Below are 23,033 nucleotides of genomic sequence, written 5' to 3'. Positions count from 1 at the left end.
TTGATTATTTATACAATAATCAGAAAAAAGATATCATAACATTAAACTCAATCTTCATTGCTACTTCCCACAACTCAGAAAGATCAACCAGTGGGTGGCAGACTGGTTGTCTCTACATCAGTGGGTGTCACAAGGGTTGGTAACATGGTGGAACCGCCACCTCTCCTGCCCCGCCACATACACACACACCGCACTAGTTTCCTATACCAGACCAAACATAATCCTTAGGAAAGCTTTTTAGATACTAGTGTTAATGGAGTCCTGGTGTGGTGCTACAGGCTAATGTGCTGGACTGCAAGGTCATTTTGAACTGCAAGGTTGGCTGTTCAAGCTCACCAGCTGCTCCTTGGAAACCCTATACAGGATCACTATGAATCGGAACCAGCTCGACAGCATTTAACAACGTTACTCATAAATTGTAATTCCCAAATGTCACAGAATGCAATGGCAATAGTAGTGGTACAAACAGCTAGCTAACTTAAAATTACACCTTCCAGTGACAATAGATATGCAGACAAAATCATGTGATTTGAAGCATCATTGTAACTGGGTAATAATAACAACTCTGACCTGAGCAAATTAGGATTGAAAAGTGAATTAGCATCGAGTTTTATTTAGCCTTGTAGTTACAGTGATCTATGTAAGCTAGGTTCACACACACACACACACACACACACACACACACAAATGTTTTTGCTGTTATAACTAAGGACAAGGATATTTTTAGAAAAAAATTATATATTTCTGCTGAAACATTACAGAGCAATTTTATTGTCAGTCATTTTGGTGTCTTTCTCTAACAGTGTTTCGCACCTCCTAATGACAGCATTGCCCCACATGGACACTTAGGTTACGGGCTCCCATGTTCATGGGGCATGTGGATTTGGTGCTGTTGGACACTACTGTGAAGATGTAGAGCTACATTCCTGTTGAGCAGGAAGGTCTAACTCCATCCATGCAGCTGGTACTCAGCTCCCTTTTAAAACTATAGTATAGGTATGGGCTCTTGGTGAAATGACCCTAATGGTGAATTTGAAACAATTTACTACTAATTATAAAAATATTGTGTTCTCCCATTACTACCTGGCAGTTTGTCATTCTGTGGTGGCTTATGTGTTGCTGTGATGCTGGAAGCTATGCCACCAGGATTTTAAATATCAGCAAGTTCCCCCATGGTGGACAGGTCTCAGCAAAGTTTCTACACTAAGATAGACTAGAATGATGGAGAGGTAGGCCATTTCTGAATGGCTAGCCATTTAAAACTTCATGAGTAGCACTAGAACATTGTCACATACGGTGCCAGAAGATGAGGTCCTCTGGTTGGAAGACACTCAAAATACGACTGGGGAAGAGCTGCATCTTCAAAGTAATTGTTGTTAACTGTCGTCGAGTTGTTTCTGACCCATGATGACCCTGAACAGGGTTTCCGAGGCTATAAATCTTTCTGGGAGCAGAAAGTTTCATCTTTCTCCCGCGGATCAGCTGGTAGTTTCGAGCTGCTGACCTTGTGGTTCGCAGCCCGATTCGTAACCACTACACTACCAGAGCTCCTTCTTCAAAGTCGAGCTGACATTAATCATGTGGCTGGAGCAAGACTTTGGGGAGATTTCACTTGCTGTTGGGGTACAACTCAAAATGAGAAGAAACAGCTGCAAATATCCATTAATAATCAGAACATGGACTGTATGAAGTATTAACCTAGGAAAATCTGAAGTTGTCAAAAATGAAGTTGAATGCAGAGAGATCAATATTCTAGGCATTGGTGAGCTGAAATGAACTGACATTGGCCATTTTGAATCAGACAATCATATGGTTTACTATGCTGGGAATTACAAACTGAAGAGAAATGATGTCACATTCATCATCAAAAGAGTGTTTCAAGATCTCCCTTGATGTACAATGTGGTCTGTCCTAGGATACTATCCATATGTCTACAAGGTAGACCAGTTAATATCACTCGTACTCCAATTCACACGCCAACTACTAAAGCCAATGATGGTGAAATTGAAGAATTTTACCAGTTTCTTCAGTCCAAAATTTATCACACATGTAATCAATATGCATTGATAATTACTGATGACTGAAATGTGGAAGTCAAAAACAAAGAAGAATTTGTATTTGCAAAATAGGGCCTTGGTGATAGCAATGATGCTGGAAATCGCATGATAGAACTTTGCAAGACTAACTCACCAGTCACGTCTTAGAAACCCTATATAGGATCGCTATGAGTCAGAACCGACTCAACGGCACTTAACAACAACAATAATGACTTATTCATTGCAAATACCTTTTTTAAACAACATAAATAGGGACTATACATGTGGACCTCATTAGTTACAATACACAAGAATCAAACTGACTACATCTTTAGGAAGAGATGACTGAAAAGCTCCGTAGTATCAGCCAAAACAAGACGAGGGTCAATTGTGGAACAGAACATCAGTTTCTCAAATGCAAGTTCAGGCTGAAGTTAAAGAAAAGTTAAGCACGTCAGTGAGAGCCAAAATAATATCTTGAGTCTATCCTACCTGAATTAGAGACCATTTCAAGAACAGATTGATGCTTTAGACACTAATGACCAGAAGAAGAGGGGGATGACATTAAGAACATCATACATGAAGAAAGCAAAAAGTAATCAAACAGACAAGAAAGGAAGAAAGCACCAAAATGGTCTATGCCAGAAATTTGGAAGACAGCTACTTGCCTAACTGATTGGAAGAGATCCATGTTGGTGCCCATTCCAAAGGAAGATGACCCAATAGAATGCAGAAATCATGTAACAATATCATCAATTACACATGCAAGTCAATTTTACTATAGGTAATTCAAAAATGGTTGCAGCAATACATTGGCAGGGAGTTGCCACAAATTCCAGGAAATGAAGTGGAACCAGAGATATCATTGCTGACATCCAATGGATCTTGGCTAAAAGCAAAGAACACCAAAATATGTTTAGTTGTGCTTTCTTAACTATGCAAAAGCATTTGATTTTGCAGATCATAACAAACTGTGAAAAATATTGCAAAGAATGTGTATTCCATAACACTTGATTGTGCTCATGAGGAATTGGCACATAGAACAAGAGGCAGTTTTGGAATAGAACAAGGGGATATGGGATGGTTTGAAATCAAGAAAGGGTGTGTCAGGGTTGTGTCCTTTCTCCACACTTACTTAATCCACATACTGAGCCCTTAATCTGAAAAGCTGAATTACATAAAGAAGAAAGTGGTAAAAGGATTGGAGGAAGACTCATTAATAATCTTCAATATGCAGGTGAAATAACCTTGCTTGTTGGAAGCAAAAAAGATTTAAAATGCTTACTGATGAAGATCTAAGACTATAGTTTTAATATAGATTGTACCTCAATGTAAAGAAAATGAAAATCCTCACAACTGGACCAATAAAAATATCATGAAAAATGGAGGAAATATTGAACTTGTCAAGGACTTCATTTTGCTTGTATCCAAAAATCAATGCCCACTGAAACAGCAGTCAAGAAATCAAACCATATATTCCATTGGGTAAATCTGCTGCACAAGACATCTTTGAAGTGTTAGAGAGCAAAGATGTGACTTTAAGAACTATGGTGCATTTGACCCAAGCTGCTATGGTAGCGTAGTGGTTACGAATCGGGCTGCGAACCTCAAGGTTGGCAGTTTGAAACTACCAGTGGTTCTATGGGAGAAAGATGAGGCGGTCTGCTCCCGTAAAGATTTACAGCCTCAGAAACCCGGTACAGGGTCGCTATGGGTCGGAATCGACTCGACAACAACATACCTCATATGGATGTGAAAGATGGACAATAAATAAGGAAGACAGTAGAAGAATCAATGCATTGGAATTATGGTGTTGGAGAAGAATACTGAAAATACCATGGACTGCCAGAAGAACAAACAAATTTGTCTTGGAAGAAGTACAACTAGAATGCTCCTTTGAAGGGAGGGTGGACAGACATCTTCTCAAGTATTATGGACATGTTGTTAGGAGGGACTGGTTCCTGGAGAAGAGCATCATGCTTGGAAAAGTGGAAGGTTAGCAAAATAAAAAAAAAAAAAAGGAAGACCCCCCAATGAGATGGGCTGACACAGAGGCAACAAAAATGGGCTCAAACATAACAACAGTTGTGAGGCTGCTGTGGGTGGGCAGTGTTCTTCTGTTGTGCAAAGGGTTGCTATGAGTCAGAACTGATAGCACCTAACAGGAACACTGAGCTCACACCTTGACCAGGCACTGGCGGCCTCTGGGTATTTTCTCACACAATCCCTACAACAATCATAGTGATTCAATCATATCTTCTTTCTTCTCCCTCCATTTTCATTCTATTATCTGTGTGCATTCATCCCTTTTCTCTATCATGTTTCCTTTTCTCTTGTTTTGCGCAAGCTCAGTCATCCAGAGGCCCTGGAGTCTGTGTGTTGTTGTTGTTGTTTTGTACCTTCGAGTGGATTCCGACTCATAGTGACCCTGTATAGGGTTTCCAAGGAGTGGCTGATGAGCTTGAACCACAGACCTTGTGGTTCAAACTGACCTTTTGGCCCAGTGCTTTATCCCACAGAGCCACACCAGGACTCTCGGGCCTGTGTAAAACCTTGCAATGCTGACTTTGGGAGGATACTGGGACCACTGTTTTAGAACATCCAATAACTTTTTTTGGGCCAACTGGATGCCACAAAATGGTGACAAACCTATTCCACACTCAAAGAGTTATCACCATTAACAAATAGACAAAACATTCTAACTGGCACCATCTTCCCCAACCTCTGTTTCCCTAGGACCCTTACCTGAGCCACTGCTACTTCAGGTTCTTCTGGAACAGGTCTGTCACTATCTGCTGCCTGCGTGGTGTCAGCATCGGCTTTGGCTTCCTCTGCACTTACTCCTTCATCAGCAGGAAGACTTGGCTCTTCTGTCTCTGCTTCCTCCACTGGAGCACCCTCAGCTGCCGATGCCAACGTTCCAGCAGCCACATCGGCATCAGTTCCAGGCACAACCTGTAAACCAAGAGAGGTCATTCTGCATCTTCCTGGATCTCAGTTAAGGGTCAAACTCAGCCCTTTCACTTCTCTCCTCTCTGCTGAGGCTCATCAGACTTTGAAGATTGTCTTGTACATTTTACTGAAGCTCAGAATTCAGTTACAGCAGCATCTGCCAAAACCCGGACATCTCTCTTTCCTGGAAACAAAATTCTACATTCCTCAGCTTTCCTTGCAGTTACATGTGGACAACAAATTTTATTTGCATGGAAACGACACTGACCACTCGTCAGTTAAGGCTCTAAGGTGTGAAAGGTCCCCCTCTGCAAGCTCTGAGCACAGATGATACGGAGACCCTGAGAGATATTTGAGCCATAAGACAGAAAAGACTTGGGTCCAACATCTGGACTATAGAGGGAAACAATGTAAGGACAGCATCTTTAACACACAAAACTAGAAGTTACAAATGATTACATTTCAATGTAAATTTTTACATCTTCTAAGGAAAGTCTCAAAGCCTAAATCATATTCACACTTTTTTTTTTTTATAAAGAGGGGAGGGAACCTTTCTCAATGAGATCTACTAAGAATAAAGAACAAAGGGAAAATAATTTTTGCTATAAAATCTGCTATAATTGCCAGTGGGAAGGAGGCTGGATTGCACAATGTGTCTGTTGGTTGTTGTTGTTTGTTGTATTTTTAAAGAAAAGCTCTGGTAGCATAGTGGTTACAAATCGGGTTGCGAACCACAAGGTCAGCAGTTCGAAACTACCAGCTCTTCCGTGGGAGAAAGATGAGGCTTTCTGCTCCCGTAAAGATTTACAGCCTCAGAAACCCTATGATGGTTGGTGGTTATGTGCCGTGGAGTCGGAAACCCTATACAGGGTCATTATGAGTCAGAACCGGACTCCACCGCACATAACCACCACCACCATAATAATATACCACATGTATTATAATTGCTCAGCATGTGTTTGTAAGCAAAATGCCAAAATCAGATGTTGAGTTGTACTAAGAAAAAGCAAAATAGAAAAAAAAAATTTTTTTTGGTATAATCTTGTTTCAAAGTTCAGAGAACAACCAGAAGTGTTGATGTGGTATTTAAAACATGCAGAAATGAACTAAGAGTACAATTATAAGTTTACTATTGAGTAAATTGGTCTTAGGGTTCAAATCTTTAACACAATTTTAACAGCATCATCCTGGTAGAGTTAATTTCAGAGATTCATATCAGGAAGCTTGAGGAAGAAGAAGAATATTAGATTGATTTTATATGATATATCCAGGACATATATTTCAAAAATAGATTTTGCTATCTGATGTGATTAGGATTAGCCATTCCTTTTCTTTATTAAATCAGTTCTGCCCAGTTCAGTCCATTAAACTAGGAAGGCCTAATGTTGCTGATATTAGCTCTCAAACCTAGAATCCCGAAAAGGGCAATGATGTATCAGTGTCTGTGAGATAAGCATCAGAGATGGGCGAAGAAAAACACACATCTCACATCTAGATTTGCAAAAAGGAATCAAACCTTTCATATGACTCAAAGCTACAGAAAGTAGTTCAATCACCTGTTGAGGAATACATTTCTTACATATAGTATTTTAGTTTGGGGATGAAAATAATGTTAACAGCTATAGCACTGCTTTAGAATTGGTTTCTGTTTATAGTGGCCCCTATAGGACAAAGTGCAACTGTTCTGTAGCATTTCTGAGACTTTAAATCATTATGGAAGTACATCATTCTCTCATGCAGCAGCTGGTGGGTTCGAACCACCAGTCCAATTTTGGTTAGCTTACCCCATGGCACCACTAGGGTTCCTGTTAATATCTATACTATTTATTCTCTGGCTAGGTGTTACTCATTTTCAAGAAATGTATTTAACTTTCTATGAGAGTGCTCTCTATGAAAAGTGCACAATGACCCAAAATGCAGTTACTAGCCATGAGAAAGCATTGGTTTCACCCTTCTTTAGATCCTGTCATTCAGTACATAGGTCCAAAGAAGTCACTTATTTACATGCATTCTGAACAGATACTTGGAGTCCTTGTGTGGCACTGCAGGATAAAGCAATGGGTCTCAAGGTCAATTTGAACCACAAGGCTGGCAACTTAAGCTTCCCAGCCTGTCCTCAGAAACCCTATATAAGGTCACTATGAGTTGGAACCAACTCAACAGCACTTAACAACAACAACATAACAGATGCTTATTTAAAGTGAATTATAAACTTTGACCATCACTGAAGTGGGGTGACAGGTACACTGAGATTTATACTCTGGTGAGTGGTTAAAATCTTCATAAGAAGCTTATTTAAAAACTTAAGATAATTTGATATTTTGTTTTAAATGAACATTGATCTTTTTTAGGCTATTCTTTTCACTGGCATAAAGACAGCAATAATCAAAACATAACATTAGGTGGGAATTTCAAATCCTAGAACAACAGTGAATAATCCTTGTAGCTTTATTTATAGATAAATTAACATGCGTTCTCCAAGATAGAGGCCCTCACAATGTTTTTTCCACATTAAAAACCATATACAATGACAGTATGCACTCAATGGATTCAAATGTAGAAGGCAAGGTGTGTTGTGAAATCTACGTTACGATTTCCATCTGTCCAGAAAGCCACAGCTGTGGAGTAAGAATTCCACTAGTTTCGCCATCTTTGAATCAGTGGACCCCACGTACAGAGAGCATGAACAAATGTAAAACAGTGTATGTATTACTAGACTCACATACAGATGGCTAAAGCAGTTACCATATTATTTGATTCTATTATTTTTGGGTCACACCAATTAATTATGGAGTCCTGGTGTGGCACTGTGGGTTAATGTGCCAGACGGCAAAGCTGTTTGAACTGCAAGGTCGGAGGTTCAAGCTCACCAGAAGCTCCTCGGAAACCCTATACAGGATCGTTATGGATTGGAACTGACTCGACAACACTTAACAACAACAATAAATTATACATAAAGGCTTCAACGCATATGCGGTCCAAACAGGCTACTAGTAACTGAACTTTTCTCTAAAATGAATTGATGTTTTAACTCCAGAGCATTCCGATTGTTCTTCTTCCAATACACATTTGTTTGTTCTTCTGGAAGCCCATGGTAGTTTCAGTGTTTCCCCAACCCATAACTCAAATGCATCAATATCGGTCTTCCTTATTCATCGTCCAACTTTCACATGCATATGAGGCTATTGAAAATACCATGGTTTGGGTCAGGGTATATTTCTGTGAAGTGTTGAGTGTATTGTTGTTGTTGTGATGTGCCGTGGAGTCGGTTCCGACTCATAGCGACTCTGTACAGGGTTTCCGAGGCTGTAAATCTTTACGGGAGCAGAAAGCCTCATCTTTCTCCAGCGGAACAGCTGGTAGTTTCGAACTGCTGACCTTGAGGTTCACAGCCAGATTCGTAACCACTACACTACCAGAGCTCCTTGTTGAGTGTATTACCAAAAGTACTTTTTTAACTCTCACCATACAACTAGAATGTTAATCGTTAGCCTTTAATTGATCTCTATCAATGTTTGTATCATAATTTATTATTGAGAGAGATATATATCACCTTTTATCTTGTAAATAATTTAAACTGATATTACTGCCTGGATATGATTTGAGACGCTCTGAATCAGTGTGCTTGTAGTAATGCCATCTCACCAGGAGGGGGCGGCCAAGGACTCTGTCTGACTGCTCTGTCGCTAATCTAGCAGGAATGAGTCCTCTGGTCTTCAGCATTTACCTGGTCTCCGTCACAGAAAAAAAGAAAGAAGCATGTAGAAATTGTTGATAAGGATGATGGTAAAAAAAGATCAGCAAAATATCAAAATTAACAAAACAAGCAAAGGAAGGGTGCCAAGGAGACAGGCATTTTGAGTTAGAGATGAAACGTCAAAGAATTGTAATGAATTTGAAAAGGAAAGAAAGAAACAGTCCATTCTTTCCTGAACTTATTAATAATGAATTCCTATTTCGCTGTTGTTAGTTGTTGTCAAGTCGATTTCAACTCATGGCAACCCCATGTTTTACAGAGGAGGACTGCTCCCGTAGAGTTGCTCTTGGCTGCACTCTAGGTGGAAGTGGATCAGCAGGGCATCCTTCCACACAAATCACCAACCTTTATGTTAGAAATCGACCACAGACCATTTGCACTAGCAGATTTCTTACTTTGTTTTGTTGCTGTTGAGTCATTACCGACTCACAGTGACCTATACACAACAGTCCTGAGTCAACCTTACAATTGTTGCCACGCTTGAGCCCACTGCCGCTGCCACTGTGCCAGTCTTGTTGGGGGTCTTCCTCTTTTTCACTGACTCTCCTCGTTAACAAGTAGGATGTCCTTCTCCAGGGACTGGACCCTCCTGACCATATGTCCAAAGTATGAGAGATGAAGTCTAGCCATCCTGGCTTCTAAGGAGAATTCTGGCTATACATCTTCCAATATATTGCTTGTTTGCTCTTCTGGCAGTCCATGATACTTTTAACATTCTCCTCCAACACTATAACTCAAATGCACCAATTCTTCTATGGTCTTCCTTCGTCATTGTCCAACTTTCTCATACAAATGAGGTTATTGAAAATACCATGGCTAGGGTCAAGCACACCACAGTCCTCAAACTAACATCTTTGCTCTTTAACACTTTAAAGAGATCTTGTGCAGCTTAGGTTAATTAACATATTTGATTTAATGGAGTCTAAAAACATGGAGCTCTGGTAGCAGAGTGGTTACAAATTGGGCTGCAAACCTCAGGGTCAGCAGTTTGAAACTACCAGCGGTTCCACGGGAGAAAGATGAGGCGTTCTGCTCCTGTAAAGATTTACAGCCTTGGAAACCCTGTACAGGGTCGCTATGGGTCGGAACCAACTCCACGGCACTTAACAGTAACCACAATAAGAACATGATATAAACAGAAAAGGATTGTTCACCATGTGTATTTTCTCTTAACTTTGTTTCTGTCACTGGTCTGATAATCAGTGTGCTACAATATTCACTTTAAGGCTTGAACCTATGGCACATTTTTTGTTCTTACCAAATATTTTCAATGTATAGTTACTGAGCCCAACTCAAAAATACAACAGGAAAGTAAGAATCTATTTCCTCAGATTAGTTGTTAGCTTAGATGAAATTAGAAAAGATTGAAAAGATATTCAGAGATAGAGCTATTCTGTTTTCTTCTTCTTCTTTTTTTAAATGATTATTGTTACACATTCCAATGTGTTAGCTATTTGTAGATTTGGGAAAGTGAAACATTTCTATGCTCTGCTTGCTACAGTAGATGCTACACTTGGCTAGGAAACACCATAATGTCAAAAGATTGCTATTGGCTTTTTTGTTTTGTTTTTTAAAGTGTTATCCAGGGAGACCAGATGACAGAATCTACTGAAGGTATCTCAACCTTCTGGTGTTAAATTTTATTAAATTCCAGTGTCATTAAATGTTAAGAGAAATAACATTATCCCATCTTCCCACAAAATTGTACTATTTGTTGGCCAAATGAAAACACCTAAAATGCAAAGAGAGACTAAACAAGCTTTCTCTGACCTCAGACACACGATACTCAGTAAAGCCACAATGTCTATGACACACAGGCCCCACGTCTACTGGTAAGTTGAAGATTGTTGTTGCAGTTGTGTTGTTAAGTGCCATGGAGTTGGTTCCTACCCATAGTGACCCTGTATAGCTAGGGTTTCCAAGAAGTGGCTGGTGAGCTTGAACCACCAAACTTGCAGTTCAAACCAGCCTTGCAGTCCAGCGCATTAACCCACATCTCCACATCAGGCCTCTGATTCCACATTGTTGCTGTTGTTAATGCTATTGAGTTGGTTCTGACCCATAGTGGTCTTGTATAGGGTTTCTGAGGAGCAGCTGATGAGGTTGAACCACCGAGCTTGCAGTTCAAATGGCATTGTGATCCAGTGCATTAACCCACAGCACCATATCAGGATTCCACATTAGAGGTGAGTTCATTAAATGTTTAACCAAATACAGCGGGCTAATTTTTACGTTGATAATTTTGTATGGCTCGTGAATGATATTATCAGTTTGGGCAGAAAAAATATTCCCCACCCCTGCTGTAGGAGATGGTATCATAACAGCAGGACTTAGATCCAGATGAGAAAGCGTAGGGGTGTGTTGCAAGAGAACGGTCACCCCTGGACATCAAGTCACTGCAGACAGGGTAGCTGGGTTCCCCTGGCTCCACTTATCCACCACCTGGAGATGCTTACAACAGGAGCTGGGGAGGGATTCATCATGCGTCCACACACACCCATCTATTCAAATGTCCCAACTCAATGTATAAAAGGTGTACTGACATCAGAGTACACCCTTCAGCATACAACCTACTTTACAGCAGGAGTCCTGGGTGCTGGCCTGCTGATTGAAAGGCGGGGGTTTGAAACCAGCAGCCATTCCATGGAAAACAGATACGGCATTCTACTTCCATAAAGGCTATGGTCTGGGAAACCCTATAGGACAATTCTACCCCGATCTATAGGCTCTCTCTATGAGTCAGAATCAACTCAGCTGTAGGATCAGCAATGGACTACAAATCACAAGGTCAGCGGTTCAAACCCACCAGCAGCTCCTCAGAAACCTAACAACAACTTATAAAATTCAGACTCCTGGAATGTTTATACATTTAAGTACAAGAAACATTCAGATGCAAAACAAAAGTGTATAATAGGGGATCTAATAGTTTCAAAAAAAGTTTTAATTTTTTAAAAAAAAGTTGTAATAATTTAAAAAATATTTTCTGATTCTTCATACACCTTTCATTTATGCCTTCTTTGGCACATATCATTTTCATTAAAATACTCCTAGAATGAATATCACAAATAGTAAATAAAGAATGTAAGCTATTTAGATATTTAATTTTAGTTCAATGATTTCATGGTTAAAGGATATTTTATTCTAGGATCAAAGCATGGCAATCTTTCTCATATTTGCTCTTGACAAAAGAACTTGACTACAAGATGACTGAATGCTAGGCTGATCCATGGACAGCCTTCTGCTAGACAGTTTTAATATATGGACATTCTGTAGCTCATGGGCGGCACTGACCTTTACTGAGAATCTACTTTTCCAGGCACTACCCCAGATGTTTTACATTTATTGCATATTATTTTCATAACAATCATATTTAATAATATTCCTCTTTTCTGGGAAAGCCAATCAAAGTTCCAAGTTTAAGTCACTTACCAAAAGTCAGTAAACAGGATTGGAACACAGTTATGTCTGAATCTAAAATCTTGGTTTTTCGGCACCATCTCGCATCCAAGAAGAAAACAACACATCTCTGAAATAAGACTTCCACTGTGATCCTGAAACCTGGAATGCCTTCTACAGACCCACTGGTTCATATGGCCACTCCCAAGAAGAGATGCTTGAAGAAGAATGTGAGTGTATTCTTACAAATAGTCAACGCATTCATCTCCACTCTGGGAATGTTCATCTTTAAAAGGAAATACCTCTGTTATACATATTTTTTTTTCTTTAGTCATGAACATGTGCAATCTGCAGCCATAACATACAAGTCATAAAGTTCCTCCTCATCAATAGCAAATGATATGATAAAGAAATAATAATAAGAGGTCTGTTGGATAGAATTTCTCTGCATTGTTTGTGTCACAGTCCTGCAGATTGTATTGTTTGAAAGGGTAAGTGCAGCACGGGAAAGAAGGAAGGAAAACCACCCATTCGTCATCTCTTATCTATTGCCTTTCTAAATTGTAGGAGAGAACCTTTAGAAATTGGATACTTGGACATTCACAACCATGTTCACAAGTGAATAATTAAGTGATCTCAGGACTAGATGGTATCCATGGCTCACTGAGGCCAATCTTCTTATATTTCAAGTGAGGAAAGATGCTGGAATAGGGCTAGAACTGAACACAGCGGGGAATCGTATTGCTCCTTCTGTCTCTTGCACTAATTAGCTGTGGAGCTGGAGTAAGCCCGTAAATCTCTGATCCCAGTTATGTAAACTCACTGGAAGGTGACAGGGAGAAGGCTGGAACAGCTGAAATTCAGCTATAGACACCTTCACCTTTTCCTGACCATGCCCTATCTCGATCCAACTTGAGCACTTGACTTAGCTGAAAATCTTGGCATTTTCATGAAAATGCAGGATGTTCCTGTGGATTTATATTAAAGAAACACCCAAGAGACAGCTAGGGTTCTCAGTACATCAATATAGACCCAAAGAGAAGGTTTCTTTCCTAAGACACAGCCAGGTGTCTGGTTTACCTCTTCACCTGGCATGCACTGAAACACCACAGGCCATAATTTCCTTCAGTGTGACTGTAAGGGTGAGCGCTCCCATAGAATGTTGGGTTCCCAGTGGGACTCCTTTTAAAGATGGTACCTCATATCGCAAACTTCAGCACATATAGTGCTCCCTGTCTAATAATGAAATTTGGTGTTGCTGGTTTTTCCCCCTGATCTTTGTCTCAATCATCTTTTTCAATTTACTCTCCTAGTATTGCCTGCAGTCCCATCATAAAGCCGCAGCAGCAGCCAGGTCCCAATGCAACTCTGCTGCAGTGTTGCCATGGCAACATCAGTTAGAATTAGCAATACAACTTTCTTCAAAAACTGAGGTCTCCTTCATAGATGCCCAAGTGAATGAGAGTTTTGGTTAATTTGGTCTTCAAGGTAATGACAGAATAGACTTATTTGTGAAGTATATGATAGAAGTGGATAGGAAATGTTGATTTACATTTTGAAGAAAAGATAAACATCATGCATCTGCACTCTCAGTGATAAAGAGATTAGCAGGTACTAGTTTTTGGAGCAGCAACAATGGACAGTCTCAATAAGGGTTGCAAATAGCTTGGTAAAGAGTTAATATAAGATAAATGCCTTTATAGCATGAAAAACATATTACCTTGCCTGGCTACATTATCTCTGAAAGATATGCACATTATTTATGGCCACTGTTCAAATTGTCTTCTTGTAAGTAGATCCAGGTTGGGTTTGACACATCTAGACACTAGAGCTAGACATAAAAACCGAAAGTCACTGCCATTGTCAATTCCAACACATAGCAAACAACCCTATAGGACAGAGAAGCACTCCACAGAGTTTCTGAGGCTATCAATCTTTACAAAGCAGACTGCTTCATTATTCTCCATACGGTGGTTTGTGCATTCAAACTACCAATCTTTGGGTTAGTAGCCCAATGATTAGCCCACTGTGCCAACAGGACTTATGACCAAGACATTGTTGTTATTATCGTTGAGTGCTGTGGAGTCGGTTCAGACTCATAGCGACATCATAGAGGGTTTCTGAGGAGCAGATGGTGGATTTGAACTATCAACATTGTGGCTCATCCTACAGCATCACACCAGGAGTCATGGCCAAGATGTAGAAACCTATAAATCATCAAAATGTTATGCTCTGTTGGTAATACTCCCAATCACCAAGCTGCCAAACACAACGTACTCTTCACTGGGCAGCCAGGGACCTTGCCAGATGGCAGTGGGGGACCTGAATCTTGAGGGAGAGTCATACTTGCAAGATCCAACTGCCAATCATCTCATTTCACAGCCTCTGAGTGGTTCATGGATTGGTAATTAAAACCTACTCCCTGGTGTTTTATGACTTGGGGGAAGCCATAAACAAACAGTGCACTCTTCAGAGAATTTGGAGACCCTAATTTGGACAATAATTAGTTGTAGGTTTTGGGAAGCTAGGAGAGAATTTAGAATTTATCAGACCGAAACAAGCCCACAAGAGCCAAAATATGACATTGAATATATACCACCTAGATTTAGAGATCATCTGAAGAGCAGATTTGATATATTAAATACTAAAGACCGAAGACCAGAAGAGTTGTGGGATTACATCAAGAACATATACATGAAGAAAGCAAAAAGTCATTAAGAAGACAAAAAAGAAGGAAACGATCAAAATGGATATCAGAAGAGACACTGAAACTTGTTCTGTAGCATAGAGGTGCTAAAGTAAATGGAAGAAATGAGGAGGTCCAAGAGCTGAACAGAAAATTTCAAAGATCAGCTTGAGAAGACAACGTCAAATATTACAACGAAATGTGCAAAGATCCGGAGTCAGAAAACCAAAAGGGAAGAACACGCACAGCATTTCTCAAGCTGGGGGAACTGAAGAAAAAATTCAAGCCTCGAATTTTGTTATTGAAGGATTCTCTGAGCAAATTATTGAATGAGGCAGAAAGCATCAAGAGAAGATGGAAGGAATACACAAAGTCACTGTACCAAAAGCAAATGGTTAATGTTCAATCATTTCAAGAGGTAGCATATGATCAAGAGTCAATGATACTGAAGGAAGAAGTCCAAGGTGCATTAAAGGAATTGGCAAAGAACAAAGCTCCAGGAATTGATGGAATACAAATTGAAATCTTTCAAGAATGTGAAGTGGCACAGGAGGCACTCACTCATCTCTGCCAAGAAATCTGGAAGACAACTATCTGGCCGACTGATTGGAAGGTATCTGTATTTGTGCCCATTCCAAAGAGAGGTGACCCAACAGAATGTAGAAATCATTGGATAATCTCTTTGATATCCCATGCGAGTAAAGTTATACTAAAGGTAATAACAGAAACGGCTACAATCATACATTGACAGAGAACGTCCAGAGGTTCAAGCTGGATTCAGAAGAGGATGTAGAACAAGGAATATCGTTGCTGATGTCCAGTGGATCTTGGCTGAAAGCAAAGAATACCAGAAAGATGTTTACCTGTGCCTTATTGACTACATAAAGACTTTCAATTGTGTAGATCATGACAAGCTATGAACAACATTGTGAAGTATGAGTATTCCGGAACACTTAATTGTGATCATGAGGAATCTGTACATGGACCAAGAGGCAGTTGTTCGAACAGAGCATGGGAACACTAAATGGTTTAAAATTAAGAAAGGTGTGCAACAGGGTTATATCTTTCACCATACTTATTCAACCTGTATGCTGAGCAAATAATCCAAGAATCTGGGTTCTATGAAGAAAAATGCGGCATCAGGATTGGAGGAAGACTTACGTATCACTTGCGATATGCAGATGATACAACCTTGTTTTCTGAAAATGACAAGGACTTGAAATACTTACTGATTAAGATCAAACACCAGAGTCTTCACTATGGATTGCAACTCAATGTCAAGAAAACAAAAATCCTCACCACTGGACCAATAAACAACATTCTTATCAATGGAGAAAAGATTGAAGTTCTCAAGGACTTCATTCTTCTTGGATCAACTACCAACACTCATGGAAGCAGCAGTCAAAAGATCAAATGACATATTGTACTAGGCAAATCAGCAGCACAAGATTTTTTTTAAAGTGTTGAAGAGCAAAGATGTCAGCTTGAGGACTACGGTGCACCTGACCCAAGTCATGAAATTTTAAATAACCTCATATGCATGCAAAAGCCGGACAGTGAGTAAGGAAGACCATAGAAGAATTGATACTTTTGAGTTATGGTGTTGGGGGAGAATATTGAAAGTGCCATGGGCTGCCAAAAGAACCAACAGATCTGTGTTGGAAGAAGTATAGCTGGAGTGCTCCTTGGAGGCCAGGATGGCCAAACTTCCTCTCTCATACTTGGGACATATTGTCAGGAGGGAACAGTCACTGAAGAAGAATATCATGTTTGGTAAGGTGTATGGTCAGAGAAAAAGGAAGACCCCCAGCAAGATGGTTTGGCAAAGTGGCAGCATCAATGGGCTCAAGGGTGGCAACAATTGTGAGGTCGACCCAGGACTGGGCAGTGTTTCGTTCTGTAGTGCACAGGGTTGCTATGAGTCGGTACCGACTTAATGACACTTTAACAACAACAACCCTCTTAAAGCAGAAGAGTAGAACACGGAAGCACAGGTGTGTAAAATGATTTGCCCATAGCCCTCACTCATTAGCCATAGATCCAATTCACTGGACTACCTGTCTAATGTTCCTTCCAATGGAGCCCTCATCTCCAGCCAACGTAGGAGATTAAGACACAAATTAACTCTGAAGAAGTCACAGTGGAGGCTGCACAAGAGTTTCTGTCTTGTTTTGGACCGGTACCTACAAATCCAGGACACTGACCATGGTTAATCAATAGTTGTGTGATGTCTTGGTGTTGTGATGGAGAGATTTCAACCTAATTGTGGTCTTGATGGTATGAGATACATGTGATAGGAAATTAGTTAGCAAATGAATGTTTTTATAACATCTATATTAAGATGCTATAAAAGGAGTTCTGGTGTGTCACTGTAGGACAAGCTAACCACAAGGTTGGCAGCTCAACCCCACCAGCCATGCCTCGGAAATGCTATAGAGGGTCGGTATGAGTCAGAACTGGCTTGGCACAACACAACACAAAACAATACAATATGTGGCTATCCTAGTGTGGCACTGTGGGTTAATGTGCTGGTCTATAAAGTTGGTTTGAACTGCAAGGTCGGAGGTTCAAGCTCACCAGCTGCTCCTCAGAAACCCTATACAGGGTCGCTATGGGTTGGAACCGACTTGATGGCACTTAATAACAATTGATTAAAATTCCAGGATTTGAGGTCAATATCATTTTCTGGGTGTGTGACCTTGATTGTTGTTGTTGCTAAGTGTCGTTGAATCGGTCCCAACTCAGAGCAACTCAATATAGGAGTTCCAAGAAGCAGTTGGTGAGCTTGAACCTCTGACCTTGAGTCGATTGTCATTGTAGTCAAATGCTTATCCTACAGCGTCACACCAGGACCCCCTGATGATCTTGATAAAGCCTTTTTATCTCCCTGTGTCTCAATTTCCTTAATCTGTAAAACAGAAATAACTGTAGTAAAGTAGTGGCAAGTCTATTTAGACTCTTAGTGACCCTGCATAGGGTTTCTGAGGAAAGGCTAGTGAGTTTGAACCACAGACCTTGCTGTTCAAACTGACTTTGTAGTCCAGTGCTTATCCTACAGCACCACACCAGAAGTATTGAGACCTAAGTAATACTTATTTTGTGGGATTTTTGTGAGAAACTAACGCATGGAAGATGCTGGCACGCCATAGTATCTACTAGGATACGGCCTCAACTTACTCTCTCTTAACTCTCTTGCTAGTTCGGTCACACTGCCTTTGACTTCAGGGCAAATAGTAATTCTCAAATGGCAGTACTGGCACTGATTGAGGCGCCATGTTGAAACAGAGGCAATTTACTAGGTGTTTGTAGCGCTGTAGGATAAGCACTTGACCACAAGCTTGGTTTGAACTGCAAGATCGGTAGTTCAAACTCTCCAGCTGCTCTTGGAAACCATATATAGGGTCATTACGGGTTGAAACCAACTCGATGACACTTAACAACAACAATGGATTGAATTGTCTCTCCAAACTATGTGTTGAAAGCCTAACCCTTGTAAATACGATCTTGTTTGGAAATGAGTTTTCTTTAATGAAGTCGTATTAGACTATCAGTATTAAATTTAATCTCGTTTGAGTTATAAAAACAGAAGAATGGACACAGAGACACACTGAGGGAAGACAGATGAAACAGTCTTCATCTGTGAGAACTATTAGCAAAGAACACCAAAGATCAGTGACAGACGCTAGAAACTAGAGAGAAGCTCACAGAAGCAACAGGGGCAGTTGAGACTCTGATTTGAACTTTCAGCTTCCAGAATGTTGAGAAAATAAATTTCTGTTCTTTAAAGCTACCCACTTGTATTTTTTGTGAATAAGGAAGGCCATAGAATAATTGATGCATCTGAGTTATTGTTGGAGGAGAATATTAAAAGTACCATGGACTGCCAAAAGAACAAACCAATCTGTGTTGGAAGAAGTGCAGTCAGAGTGCTCCCCGGAGGCCAAGATGGCCAGACTTTATCTCTCATACTTTGGACATATTGTCAGGAGGGGCCAGTCCTTGGAGGAGGACAACATGCTTGGTGAAGTAGAAGTCAGCGAAAAAGACCCCCAACAAGATGGATTGGCACAGTGGCAGCCGCAATGGGCTCAGGCAGAGCAATGATTGTGAGGTTGGCACAGCACCGGGCAGTGTTTTTCCTAAACATAAAAAAAAATACAGGTGTGTGTTGCTTAGTGGCTAAGTTCCTGAACTAAGAAGTTATGTAATTCAGACAGTGTGCAAACACATTATGTTGGGATATACATAATATGGTATTTGTGCAACATCCAAATCACACAATGTCTGAGGTCACAGGGCTTGTGTGGAGCCAAGAGCCAGAGCCTAGCTGCTCTCTGTGGTCCTGGCTTCACCTTGGGCACAAGGCTCCCAACTGAGAAGACTTGGGGGAGGAGGACTGTTTACTGGGATCCCTCTCTCTTTGGAGCTCAGAGTGAGGGCCTGTAGCCCTCTGAGCTGAAGGGATTTCTACCCTGAGATCCCCCAACCTCCACTCACACAGCAAGTGTCTCAGTTTTCTAGTGCTGTTATAACAGAAATACCACAAGTGGATGGCTCTAGCAAACAAATTTTTTCTCTCATTGATTCAGAGGCTAGAAGTCTGAACTCAGAGTGCCAGCTCGAGCGGGAGGCATCTTCTCTGTGTGGGTTCTGGGGAAAGGTCATGGCCACCTTTCAACATTGGTGGACCCAGCATTTGGGAGATTTCCATGTGTCTTAGCATCACTCTTCTTCTGGTTCTAGGAGGTTCTGAGTGCAGGGACCTCAGGTCCAAAGGTCACGTTCACTCCTGGCTTTTCTTTCATGGTTCCGCTGAGCTCTGCTTGTCTTTCTTTCCTTTTATGTTTTGTAAGATTAACGGCATTGCAGGCCTCATTCACCCCAAGCAAACTCCCCTTACATCAGTTCAGGGTTGGGACAGGATTAATGTTGCATTCCACACCTAATTCTCTCACAAATGATTGACTTATCATATCAGATTACATCATGGGAATCATTGCACTGTTCTGCCAAGTTGGCACATGTATTTAGGGACACAATACAATCTATATCAGCAAAGATAGGGGTTCACAGAGTACCCATCATCAGGAGGACTTGGGAAGATGGCAGCTCCATCTCATCCTGCCCTACCCCTTGTCAGTCATCACAGAGGGTACCTCCTGAGCCCACCACCACCACCACCACACTAGGCCCTTTACCCCACACAGCCACAGGAGGAGCTGTCTGACTCTATGGCACCCAGGAAGTTGACATCGGGAGAAACACCTCCTAGCCTAATTTTCAGTTGGAGCCCAAGAAAGCGCCATGATCTTACCTGCCACAGGTTCCTGAGGTGGCGTTGGGCCAGGACACAGGGATGCTGAAAACTCAGCTGTGGATGTGGGTCCTTCCCGAGAGACCTGTTTGGAGTGGCCTGCAGGCCAGCCACCAGAGGCTGGTCCCTGCATGTACAAGGGGGCACTTGGCACATGAGGGTCCTGCTGCAGGGAGCAACTTTGGCCTGGGTGTGGGCTTAGGGGACTGTCGGGAGTGGCACACAGGGTAAGAAGCTGCACTGCTGTGAGATCTGCATCAAGAGTTTTAAGTACACCTTAAAACTCCTGTGCATCCTGAGCTAAAGCACCTGTGCATCCACACGTGGAAGAAGCGCCATGCCTGTCACCAATGTGGCCAGCACTTCTGCAACACCACCGCATCCACACAGGCAAGAAACCGTGCATCTGTAGCCAGTGTGGCAAGGCCTTCATCCACAGCTGCATGCTCATCCATACCAGAGCGCCACACAAGTGAGATGTCCTACCAGTGCCCCACATGGCTGAGAGCCCCTTCTTGCCTGCAGCTCACCTAGCACCAAAGGATCCAATATATGCTGTTGTTGTTGTTGAGTGCCGTCGCGTTGTTTCTGACCCATAGCAACCCAGTATAGGGTTTCCAAGGAGCGGCTGGTGAGCTTGAACAGACAACTTTGCAGATCAAGTCAATTTTACAATCCAGCATATTAACCCAATGTGCCACACCAGGACACACACACACACACACACACACACACGGAATCCTAGTATGGCACTGTAGATTAATGTGCTAAAGGGCAGAATTGGTTTGACCAACTAGATTGGTGGTTCTCCTTGGAAACCCTATACAGGGTTGCTAGGAGTCGGGATGGACTTAACAGCAAATAAACAATATACATGTTGTTGTTAGGGGGTGTTGAGTCTTTTCTGACTCATAGTGACTTTATGCATAACAGAACAAAACACTGCCTGGTTCTACATGTCTACTCTGTACATGTGGAAAACTCAAATGCCATTTCCCATGCAGGTGACTGTCACACAGAAATGCCTCAACTGTATTTCAATGGTGGCCTCAACCACTAGTCTGTGAGAACAGTGATTGTTGTTGTTGTTAGGTGCTGTTGAGTCAGTTCTGACCCATAGTGATCCTGTAGAGGGTTTCCGAGAAGTGGCTGGTTGAACTTGAACCACTAACCTTGCGGTCCAGCACGTTAACCCACAGAGCCACATCAGAACTTCAAGAACAATGTTGTTGTTGTTGTTGTTAAGTGCCGTTGTAAATCTTTACAGGAGTAGAAAGCCTCATCTTTCTCCCGCGGAGCAGCTGGTAGTTTCGAACCGCCGACCTTAAGGTTCGCAGCCCGATTCGTAACCACTACGCTACCAGAGCTCCTTAAGAACAATGATAGCAGGAGTCATATCTCTCTACTGTATCCTGGGTCTAGAGCAGAGCCCGATATCTAGAGAGATCTCAAGAACACGTCAACTGAGTGAAGAAAAAAAAAACAAATGTACCCTACTCAAGCAGACAGAAGGATTTCTATTAACTATGAAGTTGATAGATTATAGTCTGGCGTTTTTGATATTTGTTGATTAAATTGATCTTGGTAAGTCAACTTCTAGATAATAACAATTTTAACTATATTGTTGTTGTTAAGTTGTTAAGTGCTGTCAAGTCGGTTCTGATTCATAGCGACCTTGTATAGGGCATCTTAGGAGTGGCTGGTGAATTTGGTCTGCTGACCTTGTGGTCCAAACTGACCTTGCATTTCAGTGCTCATCCTACAGCACCATACCAGACTCTTTTGGGGAGTACTTTTGATTTTGCTATTTAAATATATGCACAGCAAAATCAAAAGTAGTCCCCAAAATACTGGTTCAGAGTTTTATTGTCCATGTCTTTAATCTTTACCTCTGTCTTTTCCCCACTTATGTATTTTGGAAATTATGCTAATCGTAAATTTCATTACAATGCTTTCTAAAAATTTAACATGATTTTTAAATTTAGTCATCAGAGGTTGAAGTAGAGCACTGGTCCAATTAATCATTTGAGCAAAATACAAGAGCTGGCTGAACTTTAGATAAAATTTAAATGAGCCTTTATGTAAGAAAATGGAATTTTCTAGAAAGAAATTACATGCATGGTAAATGCTAAGTTATAAGTAAAGAATACACTATCATTTGGATTTAAAATAATCTTTACCCACATTTTAACCTAATTCTTCAACACATAACATTACTGAAATAAATATCAAAATCACTTTTCCCTGAAGAACACTACCTCTATTTATAAAACATAAAAACATCAGGGGAAAGAGAAGTAACAGTGTTGGTTATAAATGCTTCTAATAGATATACTGGTGAAATTTCATGCTGTGGGGAAAAACTAAAGACAATATTCACTGTGTGGAGATTAAACAACCAACAAAAATGTAGTGATTAAACTTTCCTTGAAAGCCTCAGGTTTCACTGCGAACCACTGCTAGGATTTCCTGTTTTAAAAATTACATTTGCCTCTCCCTTTTACAAAACCACCACAAACATTACCTCAGATAAAATGCAATCTGTCAAGACTTGAACTAATAACTGTGTGCTGACATTTAGGAAGCAAAAAAGATTACCTCAAAAGGCCATGTCAGCTCAGTCTTGACTGATGACAACCGCAGACAGCCTATTAATTAATGCTCGGGACACACATGGATTTTTATGCTTTTACAACTAAATATCACACATCTAGTGACAGAAGGGGTCTTTCTTTAGAGAAAAAAATAACCCTAATATTATGATTTTAGCTTTCTATGAGCAGAATAAGGAAGTCATACATCTACATTAGGGAAAAATACCTTCTGTATGATTCTGTCTTCAAAGTAGAAGAAATACAAGACTTGTTTTGATCCAAATATGTCAATTTTTAA

At 40.8% G+C, this 23,033-nt stretch overlaps 1 protein-coding gene across 2 annotated transcripts in view; it reads right to left on the bottom strand.

Annotated features, from left to right (window-relative positions):
- Positions 1-23,033, bottom strand: part of AMPH (amphiphysin) — a 324,014-nt gene that overhangs the window by 13,820 nt on the left and 287,161 nt on the right. For both annotated transcript variants that reach the window (XM_006832119.1, XM_006832120.1), the window contains one exon: positions 4,782-4,991. In XM_006832119.1, the coding sequence (XP_006832182.1) occupies positions 4,782-4,991 (210 nt within the window). The remainder of the gene's footprint in view (positions 1-4,781; positions 4,992-23,033) is intronic.

Source organism: Chrysochloris asiatica, unplaced genomic scaffold (genome assembly GCF_000296735.1).
Source record: "Chrysochloris asiatica unplaced genomic scaffold, ChrAsi1.0 scaffold00006, whole genome shotgun sequence".
Lineage (NCBI taxonomy): Eukaryota > Metazoa > Chordata > Mammalia > Afrosoricida > Chrysochloridae > Chrysochloris > Chrysochloris asiatica.
Note: the sequence above shows the minus strand (reverse complement) of the source record. Positions and strands in the feature narration are given on the sequence as shown.